The sequence below is a fragment of the Rhea pennata genome, chromosome 1, assembly GCF_028389875.1.
Source record: "Rhea pennata isolate bPtePen1 chromosome 1, bPtePen1.pri, whole genome shotgun sequence".
Lineage (NCBI taxonomy): Eukaryota > Metazoa > Chordata > Aves > Rheiformes > Rheidae > Rhea > Rhea pennata.
In genome coordinates this window covers 54,147,029-54,165,599 of record NC_084663.1, presented here as the reverse complement: position 1 = coordinate 54,165,599, position 18,571 = coordinate 54,147,029, and the positions used below count along the sequence as shown (strand labels likewise).

Below are 18,571 nucleotides of genomic sequence, written 5' to 3'. Positions count from 1 at the left end.
AGTCCTATGTACATATGAATGGTGCAATAATCACCCACACTAATCAGCTTTTCACTTTCATAGTCCTAAACCCACATAAAACATTAAATTCAATTAGGAAAGTGGATTGCCAGGACTGATGCAATGGAGAAGGACCAGTATTCTGCAATGTTGAGAGTAAAGTGACTCACAGCAGCGAGCTAGCCAGCTAAGGTAAACAAAATCATTCTTTATCTTCTCACTCTGGATCAAAAGGAACACCTGCAGGAAGAAGTAAAATAAAAGATTATGTATGCATGTACTTTTAAACAAGCAGAAGGCAGACCTGCCTCGTTTCAACATGCAGCTAAGGTTTAGGCCACATGAACAATTGCTTATGAGAAGAGTTAAGGTATGGATATCTCTGTGTCAGGCAGGTGGAGGATTCAACCATTGCAACGCTTATCAAGGGACTTCTGCAGCTTCAAAATGTCGAGCTGTGCCGAGGGTGCGGCCTGCTCTGAACAAGCGTGAGTGGGCAGCCGTGCAACACAAACAGCACAAAGGAAGACATGGGCTGGGAGAAAAGCTATTTGCAATGTGCTTGTGTAGAAAGCGATGCAAGCAATCAAATTAACATCTTCCTGAAATACCAGAGGTTTCACTATACATATATGATCCTTTCTTCTCCATACACATCAGAGATCATTTTGGGTCAGCAATAAACTCTCCCAAACTCATTTGGCTTTAGCAAGGTTCTGAGCCAAAACATTAGTCTTTGTCCTACATTTAAAAATCTGTTCTGGCTTTACTTGCAGAAAAAAGGCTATTCATGCCTTTCTGCAGGTGTATTCGTTCCTTTACTAGGACCCTGCTGGCAAAAATAAAAATGCCTTTATAGGAGCAGATGTACATACTGGAAGAGTAAGTTCCACTAATTACTGACAGTTTTATTGGTTAGACATTTCTATCTCTCTAATTTTGAAAAAAAAAAGCATTATTACTATGAGTAGCACTTTATCATAGGGTTTATTTCATTATGCCCTGGGAGATAATCTTTTTAAGAAGTTATATACAGTGCTATATGTAGAGATATCTTACAAGTTTATGAGATGCTGAGGAGGGGTAATCTTTACCTCAGTGCCATCATCATGGTCAAAGATGAGACATCAGGACACACTAATCAATTTATTCACATAATCGTATAATTTAAAAGCATCAGCTACATAACACAAGTTTGTACAGACTCACTGATAAGAATATAAGCAGAAAAAATGTAGACTAACAACAGCTTACACTCTTGTGTTTCCTTTGCGGCTTGGCTGCTACTAAAGCTTACTTATAGAGTTACCATTTTCATTTTTTATGAACTCTCAGTATCAATGTTGTAGATAACCATGCCCTTGAAGTTTCTCAACTAGAATGTAACCATTAAGATAACAGAAGGTTTCCACTATCCGCAGTCCTATTCCACAGTCCTGCTAACACAATTTCAAAAGATATTTACCTGCATTTGCATTAAGCTAACTAAATTAAGCTAAGAGAATTGCAATATACATCCATTTTGCCTGACACTCTTAGACATTTTTCTTAAGGAGAGATGGAATTTCAGATCACAGACATTAAATGAAGTGTTGGGGAAAAAGAAAAGAAATAAGCAGGAGGAAGACTTTGTTGTTCAAGAAATCTGAAAGGTTAAAAAAATTAGAAAAAGATGAAAACCAGAAAGATTCAGAAATTATATGATTTTCTTAAAACAAGACTACATGGATTTCTTGGTCTGTCTTCTGATAGCCTTCCGGAAAATTTTGCTTCCATCTTCATAATAGCTATTTGCTTCTGCATATTTTAGTTGTAATTAAGTTTCTGGTGCACATAGACACAAAAAATGCTGTGTGTAGAAGTTAATCTCCTCCAGCTGCATCTGGATGCTACTGAATAAGATAGTGAGCACTTCCTCTTCTCCTCCTACATCTCCCAGAGGAAGAAAATGTTTTTGTTTTTTTTACAAATTTCTAGGGGACACCTAGCAGCTCTTAACTATTCAGTGTATTTGCATAACATGTTCTAGTCAGTCTGAACAGTAAGACTGCCTGGGATCCTAGACAAAGCGTAGGAAATCTGATTAAGAGGGCAGTGTTTGATCAATTAGAGATAGCTGTGAGCACTCCTGTGATGCATCACAAGCAGCATGACTTCCCATGTACCTCACATTACCAAATTAGCAAGACAATCTTTTCTGAATAGTGTTCACTGAGAGTTTCAGTTCCTCTAAGAAGAGGAAAATGAAGTTCCACACAATCTGTTTATTTTTAGCCAACATTAAGATTCGGAGGGAGGAAAGGAAAGAAAGAAGGGAGTACATGGAAAACATTTCCTTTTTTGTTTTTTTTTTTAAAGAACGTAAATACATACCTCTTCAGCCTCACTAGAATTGCCCATAGCAGCTTTGGCTTGGGCGTAGTTAAAGTTAAAAGTGTCATCATTATAGAAGTAACTCTGGAAAACAAGCAACACAGACAAAAAAAAAAAAAAAACTTCTGCAGTATAACAACATTAAAAATAACTCCCCCAAATCTGAGTCAGACTGTATCAACACAATGGGAAGGAAAAATAAAAACCCACATTATGAACATACGACATTTATAAACAGTGGTAGAAAATTATGGACTGGCTTTCCATCCTACGTTTTTCACTACACACATAGCAGAAACATTCCACAGTATTAACCATGAGAGATCCGGAGAATGCTCCAAGCTCAAAGTTGCAGTGGCAGCTTTTATGGGTTTAATTTTCAATTTAGGCATGTGAAGACATGCTGTGATTCCATGGTTTCTTTACCTTCCCCAAAACTTGCAAATCTAGGGCGGTGAATAGGCAGTTGACTCCCTAATGGCTTAAGGAGATAAACAGTTTGTTTTTCCAGGTCTTCTCAAGGTTCAACAGGAAAGCCTGTGGAGTTGCTTTTGTGATAGATCCTGGTCTGACACACCGGGTCACATGATGGAGGTAGAGTCAGAGTACTGGACTGTTGCCAGAGAACATACCTTGTCATATGGCTTCCTTATGTACAAACCTTGCTTACAAGCACCCTTCTTCCTATAGGAAGTGTAACACTAACGTGTTTTTTTTTTCCACCATAAAATTATACTGTATTAGACTGAACATAATCTGATTAGTGGTATATTATGTTGGTCTAGCAGTATATTTTTCTAACAAGCTGCAAGGGCCAATGCAGGAAATACGATTCTAGCTATAAATTAGCCAGATCTTTAGGTTTGACCCAAATAACTGAGATTTAATGTTGGTCAAATATTCAGATTAAAGTATAACTCACGTTACCAAAGTCAGTTGAGTATGCTGACACATACTTCACAATCAGTACCATCACCACAACGCTGCAAAGAGAGGTAAGCTAGAACATGACACCTTAGCTACAGGCATGAATAGGAAGCAGCAATGAGGATTCCTGCCAAGTGGACTTGCAGTGCTCATGAAAAACATAGAAAAAGAGCAGGGTGATTTACGCACTGCCCAAAGCCACTGTAAGAAAACCTTTCCTGGGAGCAGAACAGCAAGGTAAGGGACATCATAGAAATGTTTTTCCTTACATAACACCTATGTGAGAAGTGGAGGTTGTGTTAGGCAGTTCATGTTTTAGCTAACTTTTGTTTTGTTCCCTTACTAGGAGTGAGGAGGAGGTAAAAATTGCAGTTGAGACTGGATAAGGGATACAGGAAGCAAGGGACAGGACTCTTTCCCAAGGCTTCTAACCTTTTCTGTTATGGAGAGACACTTGAAAACCTCCTCCCTTCCCTGTCATGGCAGTCAGAAAAGACATTGACTGAGTCCTTCTACATACATCAAGCCAGACACACATGAGGGGAGGGGAGGGTTGCTACCATTTGCCAAATGGCTAGGCTTCATCTAAATAGTCTTTGTTAGCGTCGGGAAAGAGCTGGCAAATATAGCTTGCTACAGGAAAGCATAAGTATGAACCAGTTGGGTGAATCTCAAGCTCAGTTTGTGAAACATTTCTGTACCTTTAGGGTGAACTAACTGATTTCACAGTATAAGAATGGCAATACTTTGCTGTATTCTGTCTCAATGATGGTTTTGGGTGAATCAGCGTAAATCCCAGATTAAGCAAAGGTGATGAGCAAGATGCTGGTTTTACTGCATGAATACTTCCTTCTGCTCAAATAGCCCTCATTATATTTTTGAATTAACTTGAAAAAAATTCTATCAGCAACCAAACTCAAAACCTGTGGCATTTCATCCAGGCTGTATTAGTGCTAGAGATCAGAAATGCTGCAGACATAAAACTAGTAGAAACAAAACCTGGGCTGCCAATAGTGAAATGTGTTTGTGTCACCTAGATTATTTATCTTCAGAATGGACACAGCATCTGCACTGCACTCCACTCTTTTGAGGTCTTTTACTGGTCTTCAAACTTCCCATAGAACTGACTGTGCTCTGAGCAATGTCTGTTTCAATGAGATGCTCAAGACACCCAGCTGAACAACGAAGCATTCCTTGTGACCAGAACTAAGTTGACCCTGAATTAGCTTGTCTTCCCAGAGGATCCTCAGGTTTATAAAGTCACCCTCAGGCCATCTGGCACAACATTTATAGTAAGGTGTCCTCTGAGACATTCTAGTGCCTGGAGCAGTTTTAATCAATCATAGATGAAGGTGGTGTTTCCTGAAATAACATCATGCAAACAATCTTCACAGAGTGTACAGCTCTACCTAAAAAGCCACAGATATCTTACTGAAGTCAATTCCTGTGAAATGAAACAAACAAAGCACACTGGAAAGCCACCTAAATCTTGACAGAGAAATGGTAAAGAGAAACAATCTGTACCCCTGAAATCTGAAGAGGAGGGCAGTGACCTAGCTAAGCCTGATCAGTGACTAGTCTCAGCTACAAAATGGTCAATATCAGCTATTTCAAAAGGATCATGAAAGAAAAGCTGTAATAGGCAGCAAACTTTTGTCCCTAATCCTCGCTATTTATCAATTGCATTATGTCTCGAAGTGCTAGGACGTATTTTATTTAAGCTTGGAGCATTCTGCAACTTGCTAGATACAATCTATGAAACTCCGAATTTGTGACCTCAAGGATAAACCATGACAATGAATTTCATAAACCAAGAAAATGCATCTTCTTAGAAAAACTGTCATGAATTTGCTGCAATTCCAACATCGTGTGTATTGTTTTCAAATTCTCCTAATGTAAATGGAAGTTTCAAATCTGCCTTATTTATTCTAATCCTCATTTTGTATCATTTGCTTTCTAACTTCTCTTTATAGCAAATAGTATCTCTCTCTCTTAAGACAATGTTTAAATCTCCAATAATATCCTGAATCACCTTTCTTTCTGCATTTGAAGAGCAAGTGGCTGGTATTTCAAATAGGAGTATTAAGTTATGTGATTATGTGAATTGATCTTTTTCAGATAAATTTTCCTTACATAGATTAATATTTTGTTACATCCTGATGAATGCATTGATACAACAAATGTGAAAACTGAAGGAATGACAATAAAAGATTAACCTTGACTAAAATGGGTCAAATCAAAACAGGTGTATGGTTACTGAATGCCACCAAATGCATTTATATGTGCAGAATTTGAGTGTTTCATACTGCAGAAGGGAAGAACCACGGTCATTAACACACTACATGTTTCTGGTGAAAACCGAGTCCCACAGGTCTTGACTGGCCTTAAGGCTGATATGTTATATGCAGGGACCAAAATATCACTAAATGTTATTAACTGACTGATCTAAACACACCACTTAGGACCTGTCGTTGGCACCGTAACTTGGTAAGCAATGAACAGTCAAACAAATTCTGAAATGAGGTTTCTACAATATATCACTACTCTGACACTTCTAAATCTAACAGTGATTGTTTTATATATACATATATATTTGTCATAACTTTAACCATCTTAGCTGCATTTAAGTTTCGTATTTTGTTTCCTCCTTAACTATTGCTTTCTTTTATAACTACTTCACACACTGTTACATTATCCTGGAAAAACTGTAACACTGAAATAAATTAATCTGTGTGACAGACCAAAGATATGGAGAAATGGATTATGCACATCTGTGTGCTCACAGCTTTCTAACAAGTGGCAAATGGAGAAGACTCCTAACAGCATATCTCTGCCTCTTTGACAACTCACCTAATAGAAATACATCTCTGAGTATGGAACAAATAGGCACATACAACATTGCAACACTGTAGGTAGAATATAAGCAGCTTTCTGTTGCACATTAGCTTTTTTTCTGCTGATTGATTTTGACAATCACTATGTGGAGAAGCTCATTTTGCAAGCAGAGATCCACATATTTATAATATGCAAAAGTAAGCTCACTTTTATTTCCTCTTTCAACCAAAAAAAAACCCAACCAGTCAAATAATCCTTCCCCTTCCCTGTGCATACACCATAAAAACTCTTCTCTCAAATCTGATGAAGAACACTTTTTTCTCTAGCTGATAATTGATGTGCATGATTGAACTGTGCGCACCAGTACCTGTCACGATTTCTGCCTCCCTCTTGACACTGTTTCTAAACATTAGATCTATTCCTCACCCATATTTTCTTTGGTATGGGATCTTGCTAACATCTTATGAACTACTATGGACAAAATCTGTGCTCTTCCTTTTCCCTTCAGATTTTCATTCCAGTCTTTCTTACAATACTTTCTTTTATCTCCTCACAGATGCAGACTTGTCTCATCTAATCCCTTCCTTTTAACACTGTCTTACCTCATGCCTCTGCCCTATTCTCTGCTCTCCCTTCTGCCCACTCTCTCGTTCTTAATTTCTGTTTATCATCTTGTTTGCTTCTGGCTGTTTCCTTTACAAACACTAGCCATGCCTTACTTTCCAATATTACTGACTCCATTTGCCTCTCCAGATGCTACCCTTCTCTGTCTCATTTCTAAGCTTTCTTATACACCTTGGAGGCAGTTATTAATCTCATTTAACTTTAACCTTTTCAGGTTGGAACTAGTTGTTTAAGAACTTTTTAAAGTAAATGGAAAGAGATGGGCCCTTCTATGAGGTGACTCGCTCCAATCTAAGTGTCAGAAACAGACAAGATGAATTCTCCTTTGGAAATTACCATCTGTCTCTGCTGACTATAGAAAAAGATCAAGTGATTACTTACAACTAGAAGCCTGACTTTTAGATGACTCAAGTTATGCAAAATGAATGTCATATTGCTAGTTTCTAGCACTCAGCTTCTCCAATTACACACACTCTCAAACTGTTTTTTTGTCTCTTCATTCCACTGCCACTTGTGATTTTTTCAGTGACCTCTTCCTTTTTCAGCTTCATCTTCCTTGACACATCAGCTGCTTTTGCCATCACTGCAAACATGGTGGTAAAAGCAACTTCTTCAGGTCTCATCCTCCTTAGAGTATCATAATTGTCCTCTTCTGGCTATTTAATCACTCTTTTAGAAGACTCTCATTCCCCTCCCTACCAAATGCAGAGTTCTCACTCTGTTTCAAGTTACTGGAATAAGATCGCAATCACTTAATCCCATAGTCAGAATCCAGCCTCTTTCTGGGTCCTCACATCTGATTTATAGCTAAACATCTTTAGTTATAACTATTACTATCCACTGAGTACGGATGTTGCACTACAGTAACTGCAGGCTCTTACTTGAAAAAATGCAACATTGCTTGCAGGGAACCATTCAGACTATTTCTGCAAAAGTAATATTCCTAGCTCACTGCTTTGGTAATATTGCCCTACCTTAGCCCCTCAGTGGATGTCTTCTCTAAAAAATACAAGCTTTGTTACTTTCAGGGTCCTTCATGTCCTATCTTTCTTATGCACTCTTGTTCATCAAATTCCTGCCCCCAGTTAACAGTCACTGACAAAAATCTCCATCATTCATTTGATAAGTTTATAAACAAACACTTGTTTTGTTTCCATGCTGTCCAAACACATAAGCATACACAAACTATCTCATTATCTTCCTTTAATTACATTCCTATTTTTCTGTGATGCTACCAAACTTCATAATGCTTAAGTTGCAAACATGACAATACCACAGTCCACCACGGTGAACAATGCTATCTTACTGTTTCTGTGCATTTTGATCCGTTTGCTGTGTTTACAAACTATGTCCCATTTTAGAGTTGCTTGTGTTTCTGTATCTTTTTGCATTTACATACTGCTGCACACAGTGCAGTCTTAATTCCATAGGCAGTGATTTCATGCATTACAGTACTACCTATACTAAATAATAATACTAACCTTGACTGAATTGAGGTAAATTAGGACATCACCAAACTGTCTAAGCAGAAAGAAACAGGAGGCCATGCACTGTCTCCCTGGAATGGTATCTAAATTGAAAAGAGAAATACAAATTTTTAGAATTAAAAAAATATATGGTAATGGAAATTAATTTCACAGATTGCTGGCAACCTGGAAAGTGACTATGTCCTAAAAATAGTATAACTTGCCTTTTCAGGCAAAGGATTATACTAGAGGTTAGAAAAAACTATTAGCTCCTCTTGTCAACTTTATCCTGCATACAATAACCATTGTGAGATTGCATTCAATAGCACATTATACATTATACAGTGACAAATTGTTTAAGTAACAGGACACTTTCCATAGAACATCATCTATGTAGCATAATTTTACCATTAATCATTCTATTTTTTGGAAATGATATTTGTTACAAATCCTAAGTTTGTTATTCTAAACTCATTTTGTTTTCATGCATTTGGGATTGCCACACTACTCAAAAGGTAAAGCCATAAATAAGTTTGGCAGATCAGTTCAAGTGAAGGTCAGTAAACTTTTATACTATACTGTCATCTATTCTGAAATTGCTAGCTGTGTTACTGAAAAGCTATTTCAAAGCTTTTTTATGGATTTTAAAATAAGTTTACTAGTAAAAATTTTTGTTAGACCCAGCCAGCAGAGATTGTGCAAAGACAGAGGAACACAAGTAGCAATGGGGGAGATGTATTCCCAAGTGGGTACTCTGCCAAATGACCATCAGAGAGCATGCTGCTCAGTGCAGAATGTGGGGGTAACAGGCAGCAATAAGGCCCTAAGGCCTTAATGGTCCTGCAGTAATCTGATCCTGCAGGTCAGTTACCATCAATTCACCCACAAGGGAAAATCAAAGTATTTTTTCTGTATACATAAATTTTGTATGTTTGAAGGCCCCTATCTTGGACTCTGCATCATTGCACAAAACACAGCATTTCCCTGGAAAGCTGTAAATTCTTCTTTCCAAGGACAGGTAGTAAATATTGCTGGAAAGCATCATATAAGATCTCAACATACATTTCAAAGAAAGGCAGAAAACTCTCTTTTTTATCCTGCACCACCAGGAGATACTAGGCTTGACATCCTGTCATTTCCTTATAGAGACACTCCATCCTTATTCATGGCTGAGCTACATTAGTCAGTTTTCTGTCTTAGAAAATTGCTTTATATATATATGGTATTCACTTGGGAGCAGAACCTGGCCTGTTCTTACTGTCCTTACTAATATGCAGGCCTACCTATCATTACTTCTATATGCCTGGGCAAGACAGTAAGAGAAGCAATTTTTTTTCAGTGTTCCTCTACTCTTGGGGTAATGAGAACGCTGGTACCTCAAAAATGTCCCTTCACTCTCATATGCAATTTTTAAAGTTCATAAGCTCACAGTAATTTATTTTAAACAAAATCTAAGAAAAAGAAAAGCAAAGAAATATTTTAAAAAGACTTAGATTTTGAAAATAAATTTTCACTAGAAATAAATCACAATAATAAAATATTAGAAATCTCTCTTCCCATAAGTGATTGAAGAATTTCCAGGTTTCAGTATCTACTGTTTCATCCACATTTTGGCAGGAAATTGTGTTAGTCCAGTATTTCATCCTCCATGTACTTTTAATGAAAGATTTCATTAAAAAAAACAAACAAATTACATCTGTAAATCTCATACAACTCAGCCACTAATAATGCTAATGACAGGAAACCTATAGTTCTAATTCATCCCATGTGACTCATGTAGGAAGATGAAAAAGTTCTCCTTTTTAAAAATACTTTGGGTAACCTAAAAATACCTTTAAGAGAAGACTGTGCAAAGTGCAGAGGAAATGTGTCATTCCTCCTCACAACACTAGACATGCCTTACTAGTCTTAAAAAGAGGACTACTGAAAAAGAGAGGGGTGCTGTTCTCCATTATATTGGCAGTGAAGAGGGTAATTTTTAAGACTTCTGCTCAGCATCAGAAACACTGCATTTCACAGAAATGTTAATGCTAATTTATTTTCACTAATGTTTCTTTTGTCCCATTTCCTCCTTTACTTATTTCAGATATCTGATCTCTGTTTCATTTTCCACTAAGTTGAGACACTGGAAAAGATCACTTACAACATAAGAATTAACTGTAAAAATTTAGTTAAAGCCTCTTTTGTAATACCATTTCATGAGTCATTTAGGAGTGAGAATTCTCACGAAGCTTAAAAAAAAAACACTAATACAGAGCTGTTGTTCTGGGTGGTATTTGTTGCTGCTAGACGGTGAGCAGCGACTGCTACACTCTAAGTGCTTCTTTTTTGTGTGTGTTTTGGAATTTTTCTCCCCTCTTAAACTGCATAATCACTTCCAAAACATCTAAGCATTTCAACTTACATTGGGAAGTACTTTCATGTAAACTCTGTTCACTCTATGTTCCTTGATTGTCTCAGTGAGAGATCTAATTAAAAATAGCCAAGATTTAATTGATGACGCCAAATGACCTTATCAAATACATGACAGTTTTCTTCATAAACTAAATGTTCTTGCTGCTCTTCTCTTAATCTAGTCACGGGATTTCTACTGATAGCAAAGGAAAGTCAGAAAGATAGGAAATAGGTCTGAAAAAAATCTTTCACACCTTCATTTTAATCTATTCACTTTTGATAATCTACATTAAGATCAGGAGGTTTGTGGGCCCAATTGCCAGATAAGAAACAGCATAGGAATTCTTCACTTTAAGGAACACAATCTCTTTTTCCATTACACATCTGTGAAGCAGCTAGCTAACTTGACAAAAGCCCTTGAACACACAACCTAATGGTGCTAGGTCCTTGCAAGAACTTCAGCAAATGCTGAAGTACAACTTCCACGCTTCAAGAGTATGGATGGCTACTTAGCAAAAGCCTAAGCACACAAATAGTGAGAATTCGGTTCTCCATTCTAAATCCAGCAAATAAAAGGTAGCAGATCAAAAATGACCACAACTATTTGACATAATGGTTAATACGTTAAGATACACAAGAACATAAAAATAGCTGGATTGGATTGGCCTCAAAGTCTATCTGGTTCAGAAGCCTGTTTAATAAGAATATATGGCTGAAAAGGAGTCTATTTTGATTTCACACATGAGAATACATAATATGATATATAATGCTGTTCCTTTGAAGCTCCTCACTGCTTCTAGCAATCTGCATTGAGAGACTTCCTAACCAGCACTGAAAATTGCGTATTAATTTTTTCGCCTGGGAACTTCTTTACATCTTTTGATTTCTGCAACTTCCTATATCAAAAAACTTGTCTGATATGTGAAAAAGTACTTTCTGCTGTTTGTTTTAAGCATCTTGCTTGACATTCTGTTTCAATGCTCCTTAGTTCTTGTATCTTACCGTGACTATTTGTCTTCTCCATGTCATTTACCATGTTCTGTATCACTACCATAACCAAAAACAGTCACCACCCTTCCTGGACACGTAGCCTGTTTTATTCAATCTTTCTTTGTTCAAGATGGCATCCCTTTCCTCTGATCATCTTTGCTGTTCTTTTTGTACCCTGTCTTATTCTACCATATTCTTTTGAAATGTAAGAACCAGAACTGCAAACAGTATGCGAGAAAAAGGAGAATCACAGCTGTATACACTGGTACAGTGATTACTTCTCTTTTGTTCTTTGTCTCTTTCTTCATAATTCCTAAGATTCTATTCAACTTTTCTACTGCTTCTGATAATTTTATAACTACAGTTCAGGTGTTTTTTTCCAAGTTTTTTTCCATCTGTACTATTTTACATCTATCAAAAATAAATTTAATTAGCATCTTTTGACTTCAACCTCTTATATTCTTCCACAGATTTCCTAGTTGTAGGATCTTTCATTTTTACTACTATGAGTAATTTTGCACCACTGCAAACTTAGTCATGTCACTATTTGTCTCATATATCTCATTATTTATGAATATAAGGCCTTCCTTACAGAAACAGAAGTCTTTCAAGTTTTTCAAACCAAGTGCAAATATTTTATCCTATTCACTGCTATTTCCCTTTTAATTTTCTTTTATAAGTGAGAAAGGTTGTTACGTAGCTCCCCTTTCTGAAATTAAGTACTGTAGATTTTTTTTTAAGTTTTTAACTCATACATAATTTTGAATTTGACTATACTTGGCTCACTGTAATAGAATTGCTTTTTTATCATAATATTTCAAGGCAGTTTCTATGTAACATCTGTATTGGTCGTAAATCATCTGTTCACTTTTGTGTTTTCTTTCCAGTCTTGCTAAGACAGACAAAAAATTAGTATTTAGGAATTCATTCTCTGAATCATGCCATGTCATTGCATTTACCCAGTCAATATGGGCTCTGACTATTATCTTATTTTTTATCTCCCTAGAGCCTCTTAACTCTTTAATATGCCAGTCACCATTACCATTCAAGATGGCTGGTGAACAATTTAGCTTTACTACTGTATGTCTCCTATTTGAGCATGTAATTTTAAACAATTCTGTGTTACTCACTGATAATGAAAACATATTTACTTTGAGCTAAGGTTTCCATAATTCTTAGAACCATTTCTGCACCATCATCATCTACTCAGTAATGCCCAGTTGCAAATTAAATGGAAAAAATATCCTGTATGCTGTCTTCCTTCTATTATGTTTTAAATGATTTTACACTTACAGCCTCCTCTAAAACCAGGTGTTCCATTTATTCATCTCCTTATAAAACATCTACTATATGTATATAGGAGCATTTATACATTTGGTCTTCATGTGTTTACTTTTTGTTGCATGTCCTACCTAACTGGAACTCTCTTTTCTATTTCTTATCTAAAGTTTGTTGACTTCAACCTGTCTTTCGTTTGAGGATACAAAAAATAAACAATTTCAGCTTTAGAGAGCAGTTACCCTGAACTGTGTTCTCTTCTGTACCTGTCAGCTTTCCTCTGCATGTCTTTAAAAAGATGACAGGGGAGCACTGAAGTACCAAAAGTGTAAAATGTTTCCAGTACTAATGTTTTCATTTAGGTTTAGAGGCAACCAATCATTCCCATAGGCTCAAATGTTAAAAGAACAACCAACCAAACAAACCCCCAAACCTTTCCAACAAGACTAAATTTCTGTTTATTTGTTTTCTCAACAATTTCTCAAGCCTCAGTCCCTCTGTCTTGTTCTACATATGCCTTTTAAGTGTTTCAGAGTAAAAGTAAGGTTTCTAGTTTCCTAACAATTTAAATTTTGTTTTCCAGATATCTCTTTTCTGTACATCTTTTCAGGATATGTCTTCTACCTCTGTATTATTGTTATCTATGTGTGCTATGATCACATATCACACCTATAAGATTGCTTATGAGCTTCAAGAGGTCCATCATCACTACATCGGTCACCCTTTGACTTTACTGGTATCACAAACCCAGCTAGGTATACGCCCACTTAGTCCTCCAGCACTACAGTTCACCTTGCTGCTTTCTCCCAGGAGGGATCCCAGCTCCAAAGGGATATCCTCATTGCAAAAAGAACATGGTAGGGAAAGCTCATCAATTGAATCACTTTCAGCTTTCGCATGAGATGCTCTCTGTTCTACCACCTCAGCAATACAGGGGCTGCAGCCAGGGAACTAAATGGCTTTAACGTATTTCTGGAAGTTTCATCAATGCTGCCTCTGTCTCTTGAACTCTTTCTCTTCACTCTGTCTCCCTGGACACAGGAGACAGCATTCTGTCTCTGAGGACCATGAACTATCTGTAGCATATGTGTGTATGAACTACAGAAATAAACCTACTGACAATGCCCATACAGGGAACTAGGGAGTCCCACTTCTGCTGAACTTCTGTATTGAGCTTTTTTTATTATTTGATATTTTTGGTTTTATTTTGGTGAGGGAAGACAAAGTCTTGTTTTGGTCTACTAGGTTGCTTACTCTTTTTAATCTTTTGATTTACTATTGAGTTTTCTGATGTTTTTAGGATTCAGCCAAGGAATTAGTTCAGAAGCCTCCTTCTCTCTCCCTAGTCAAATTCCTCTTTGTTATCCTCGGGTTTAGGGTATCCACTTCATGCTAGGACTCTACATATTCAATAGGCTTTCATTTGCAGTCCCAGATTGGTACCTGTAAGTAGGTTTCAGCCACACCTGTCAACTAATCAGGCTGTTCTTTTCTGGCTCTACAATGGGTATGATTATTCAAGGACAAGCTGCTATCACTGAAAACTAGCAGTTTGCAGCACAGCCTCTCTTTAGGCCAAATTCTTATAGTAAGGCTTGGAATCATTTGAATTTTCTATTTTAAACCTGTGAATTTATTTTAGACTATAAATTCTAGTATGAATAACTTCTGTTATTTATACTAAAGCAACAAAATGCCTAGCATTAGCAATACTACGAATTAGCAATTCAGTAAAGACACAATGTTATACATTTGAATATCGTAAGAGGGATTACATACAGAGAAAGAGTATTTCAAACATACCACATTCACTGGCTGATCCACCTACCAACTGGAAGAACTGCTGAGCAATTTTTAGATGATCTCTCTAGAAGGAAAAAAAAAAAGAAAGAAAGAAAGAAAAAAGATGATGACATGAGTTCCAGAGTTGATTCTACAGTACACAGCGAAAATATGCTGTGGGAAACAGATGGGAGAAGCAGAGCATAACATGCAAACTGAGGATGAAGAAAAAACAAAAAAAAGCTAAATATGCCACTGTATGCCCCTAAATAATACACAGTTACACTGTAAAAGGCAAACTCTTTTTTTTTTTTTTTTTTTTTTTTTTTTTTTTTTTTTTTTTTTGTAAACTGGATGGAGAAACCGAAATCAGGTTAATTCTCTGGACTAGTAACAGAGATTTGCAGTTTAGTCATTCTGGACTGAGTACTACAGGGAGGAAGAGAGGAGGCTCAGAGATCCTGCAATCTAAATGTGAAATGACTGCTTCTTTCACCATCAGCTCTGTTCCAGTCCCTGCAGATCCACTTACGTCCTACTGTTGGAAACTGGAGAACCTCATGGGCCTCACTTACCGAGCCTATTTCTTGTCCAAGTGCTGCATTTACCACTCCCTTGAGGATGTACTCCTAAAGAAAAATAAACGAGATCAGAGAAAAGAAGGTGATAATTTCAGGGGAGAAAAGAGAGCATGCACATTATTTTCTTCCTAATGCCAACTCTACCCCAATTCAATTTAGCTGGTTACAAAATAGCTTATTACTATGATAGCATTGTGCATAGTACAAAATGACACTCAAAAATGCATTCTACATGTTAGCTATTCACTTCTGTAAAATGTTTGGTCTGCAAAGAGGTAGTGAGTTTTCTGATAAGATTTTTTGCTCAAAGATGATGCACCAGTAAGAACACCACAACATATCTCCATGCCATCTTCCCCATCATGGGATGTGACCAATCATCAAGTGGAATCCTGCTACATAGATGCACAGATCCTACCTCAGGTATGAACACTGGTTAACTACTACCACCCTTGCTCCAAAATGCACAACGTTTCTTATTGGGGCCAAAATATCAGGAGGTCTGTGCTCATGTTATTCTACTCTAATTAGGAGGCTACTCTACTCCTATGAATTACAAATACCGTTTAACTCTTCTCTGAGCAAGATCTGTCAGGCATTTGTCTTGTTCAAATATTATAACTCAGAGTTCTAGCTATAAATCTGTTACACTAGGTACTCCTGATAAACCAGAATTGCCCTGTTACAGATGTAAACATAGGAAAAGAACAAAAAGGATGCACACAGACACCCCCCCCCCCAAAAAAAAAAAAAAAAAAAAAAAAAAAAAAAAGAAAGAATGAAAAAGACTGTAAGGAAACAATCTGACAAAATTAGCCAGCATGCCAAGTAATCATCTTAGAACATCAACTCTCTTACCAATGCCAAATTAAATTTTATAGACATCATGACAAAGAATAAATTTGAGAATAACTCAAGCAAGACACACAAGGAGTTTTGCAAGTCTTAATGGGGAGTTCCTTCGTGTGAAGTAGAAGACATTAAAAAAAAGCACAAAGATTCCCATTGCAAATTTTATCAAGTGGGTGATGATGAATGATATCATGATGGTATTTATACAATATACATAGATGAGGGATTAAGGAAAGAAAATGCTGGGGAAAAAGAATTAGAGGCTAAGGGAGCAGCAACTGCATAAAACTGTTCAAATAAGTATTGCTGCATTGAAAAGTGCAAGAAGTAAAAAGCAAAGCAGCAGATGACACTCCTCAGCACAGAATCACCAGATCTGTGTTCTTGAGATTTTTCTTTCCCTTCCCTCCATCTAATCCTCACATAGACTCATAAAAGGTCCCTTTCATGCCCAGCTGAGTGACCTTTGGAAAATAAACTGCAAAGAGGAACAAATCCTGTCAGAACAGTCACAAAAGAAAACTACAATAGGAGTCAAGGACACTAGTTTTCACTCATTTTAGCCAAAGTGAGACAGAGTTAGCGAACAGCTATTATTGAAACTATTAAATCTATCCTAACTCATTTTTATTGAAATGGCTTCAGGAGAAACCATGTGAGCATCTGTGCTAGCTGACCTGAGGGCTGGTAACTGCTACCAAGGCAAAGGTGAGAAGTAGCTGTAGCTGGAAGAGGGCTTGTATCTCTGCACTAATGGTCAGCTCCTCAGAATCAAATCTGCACACAACAGAGCTGTACTATTAGTTGATCCCACGTGGTACATCAATAAACTTACTAAGTATTTATATAAGCACATATATAATATTTTATGCAAGCACATTAAGTCTCATTGAAAAAAAGATGGAAAAACACCAGAGGTTTAAAGGTGGGAATGCGGCAAGCAGTCCTCAGAAACCTAGTTTTGCGTGTGGCAGATTTCAAACCAGTTTATAACCTCTTTCTTTATGTACTATGACATAAGTTTCCAATTACCTGTGGAGTTGTAGGTTCCAGGTCCTTAATCAGGTTATAAGCCTCCTGTACATCATCTGAAATACCAGACGTTAGAATGCACTACAAACCACAGCACATTGTATTAGAACAAATCACTCATCCTCTACAATATTCCTTGATAGTCACAGACAAGAAATAAAGCATTCAGACAGCAGGAAAAAAGAGAACTATAAATCACTGTGAATTTATATCACAATGGTGACGGTTTGTGACGGTTTTCTAGAACGCAGATAACAAACATGGAATGAATAATAGCTTCTTTATTACTACAATTTTCTTGTAGTGATGACTTGGCCCCTTGTTCATAATCCAGTGGCTGCCTTCTCAGCAGTACAAGGTCAAGATAATAAAATCTTCATCTTCCTCTCTTTTTTCTTCTCACATTTATTTACCCCTCAAGGTGGAAAAGGGAAGATGATTCTGAAGGGAGACTTAATTGTTTCTTTTATCAATATTTCAACATCTGTCCAGCAGCTCTTATCCTAATTCTATCAAGCAAAAGCACTAGGAGTACAGCAGCTAGTTTAAGGCTGAATTTAATACACAATTTCCTTCACCTAAAAAAGAAGTAACTGAAAAGATCTTAAACATTACCTAATTCAAAAAGATCTGTCAGTATGGTCTGATTAGCAAAGCAACCTAGTGCAGATGCCTTTGGACTGGGAAAATTTTGTTAATACAGTACTATGACAGGTCTCTATAGGAATAAACCACATCAAACAAAGCCCCCCTTTTTTCTTCTTTGCTAGTACAACACTTAAGAGAGAGAGCTCTACTATGTTAATTCATATCCAGATTCTCTGACAAACTTATTGGGATGCATGGCATAGTATATAAAGTTGGCACAGCATGGTTGCTTTTAAAATAAATCTCTTTCTCTGGTAATTTTTCAGATTTGTGGAAAAAAACATGAGCACGGATTTTCCTTATTCAAGAGGTAAGAAAAGACATTTACTTGCTTTCAGGTGCTCTGTTGATCTAATGGCGACAAAATACAAGGTTATAAGAAAGTAGTGGATGGAAAAGCTATCATCACATCACTTTATACTAGATGACTGCACTTAACACCTATTCATCACTCAACCAATCAATTCGCTGTTGAATACAAGAACACAATGGAAGAAGAGGAACACCTCTGAAACTAAATTCAAATAAAATTCAAAGGAGCTTGAAAATTAAAAAGAGAAACGAGTAGAAACAAGTAGAAAATAAAGACAAGGCTTTTCTACTGATTCTGGCCACCTACTTTTTTTTTTTAAGACCTGTAAAATGGATTTGGAATGACATGTCTTGTTCCCAAAATGTTACTTTTTCCTAGTCACTTTGGCTCATATTCTGTTTGAATATGAAATAGTTGTCATTGCCTTGGTAGTACACATACCTATCATTCTCACAGATTCAAGCAGAGGAGAGGTA

At 36.8% G+C, this 18,571-nt stretch overlaps 1 protein-coding gene across 5 annotated transcripts in view; it reads right to left on the bottom strand.

The window, feature by feature from the left end:
* The window catches only part of IFT56 (intraflagellar transport 56), a 61,222-nt gene that overhangs the window by 9,919 nt on the left and 32,732 nt on the right, over nt 1–18,571 (bottom strand). For 3 of the 5 annotated variants that reach the window (XM_062568649.1, XM_062568675.1, XM_062568686.1), the window contains 6 exons: nt 17,135–17,190; nt 15,245–15,298; nt 14,691–14,754; nt 8,241–8,329; nt 2,374–2,457; nt 171–240 (listed from right to left, as the gene is read on the bottom strand). In XM_062568649.1, coding sequence (XP_062424633.1) covers nt 171–240; nt 2,374–2,457; nt 8,241–8,329; nt 14,691–14,754; nt 15,245–15,298; nt 17,135–17,190 — 417 coding nt within the window. The remainder of the gene's footprint in view (nt 1–170; nt 241–2,373; nt 2,458–8,240; nt 8,330–14,690; nt 14,755–15,244; nt 15,299–17,134; nt 17,191–18,571) is intronic. The other 2 variants (XM_062568658.1, XM_062568667.1) reach the window with 2 other exon arrangements.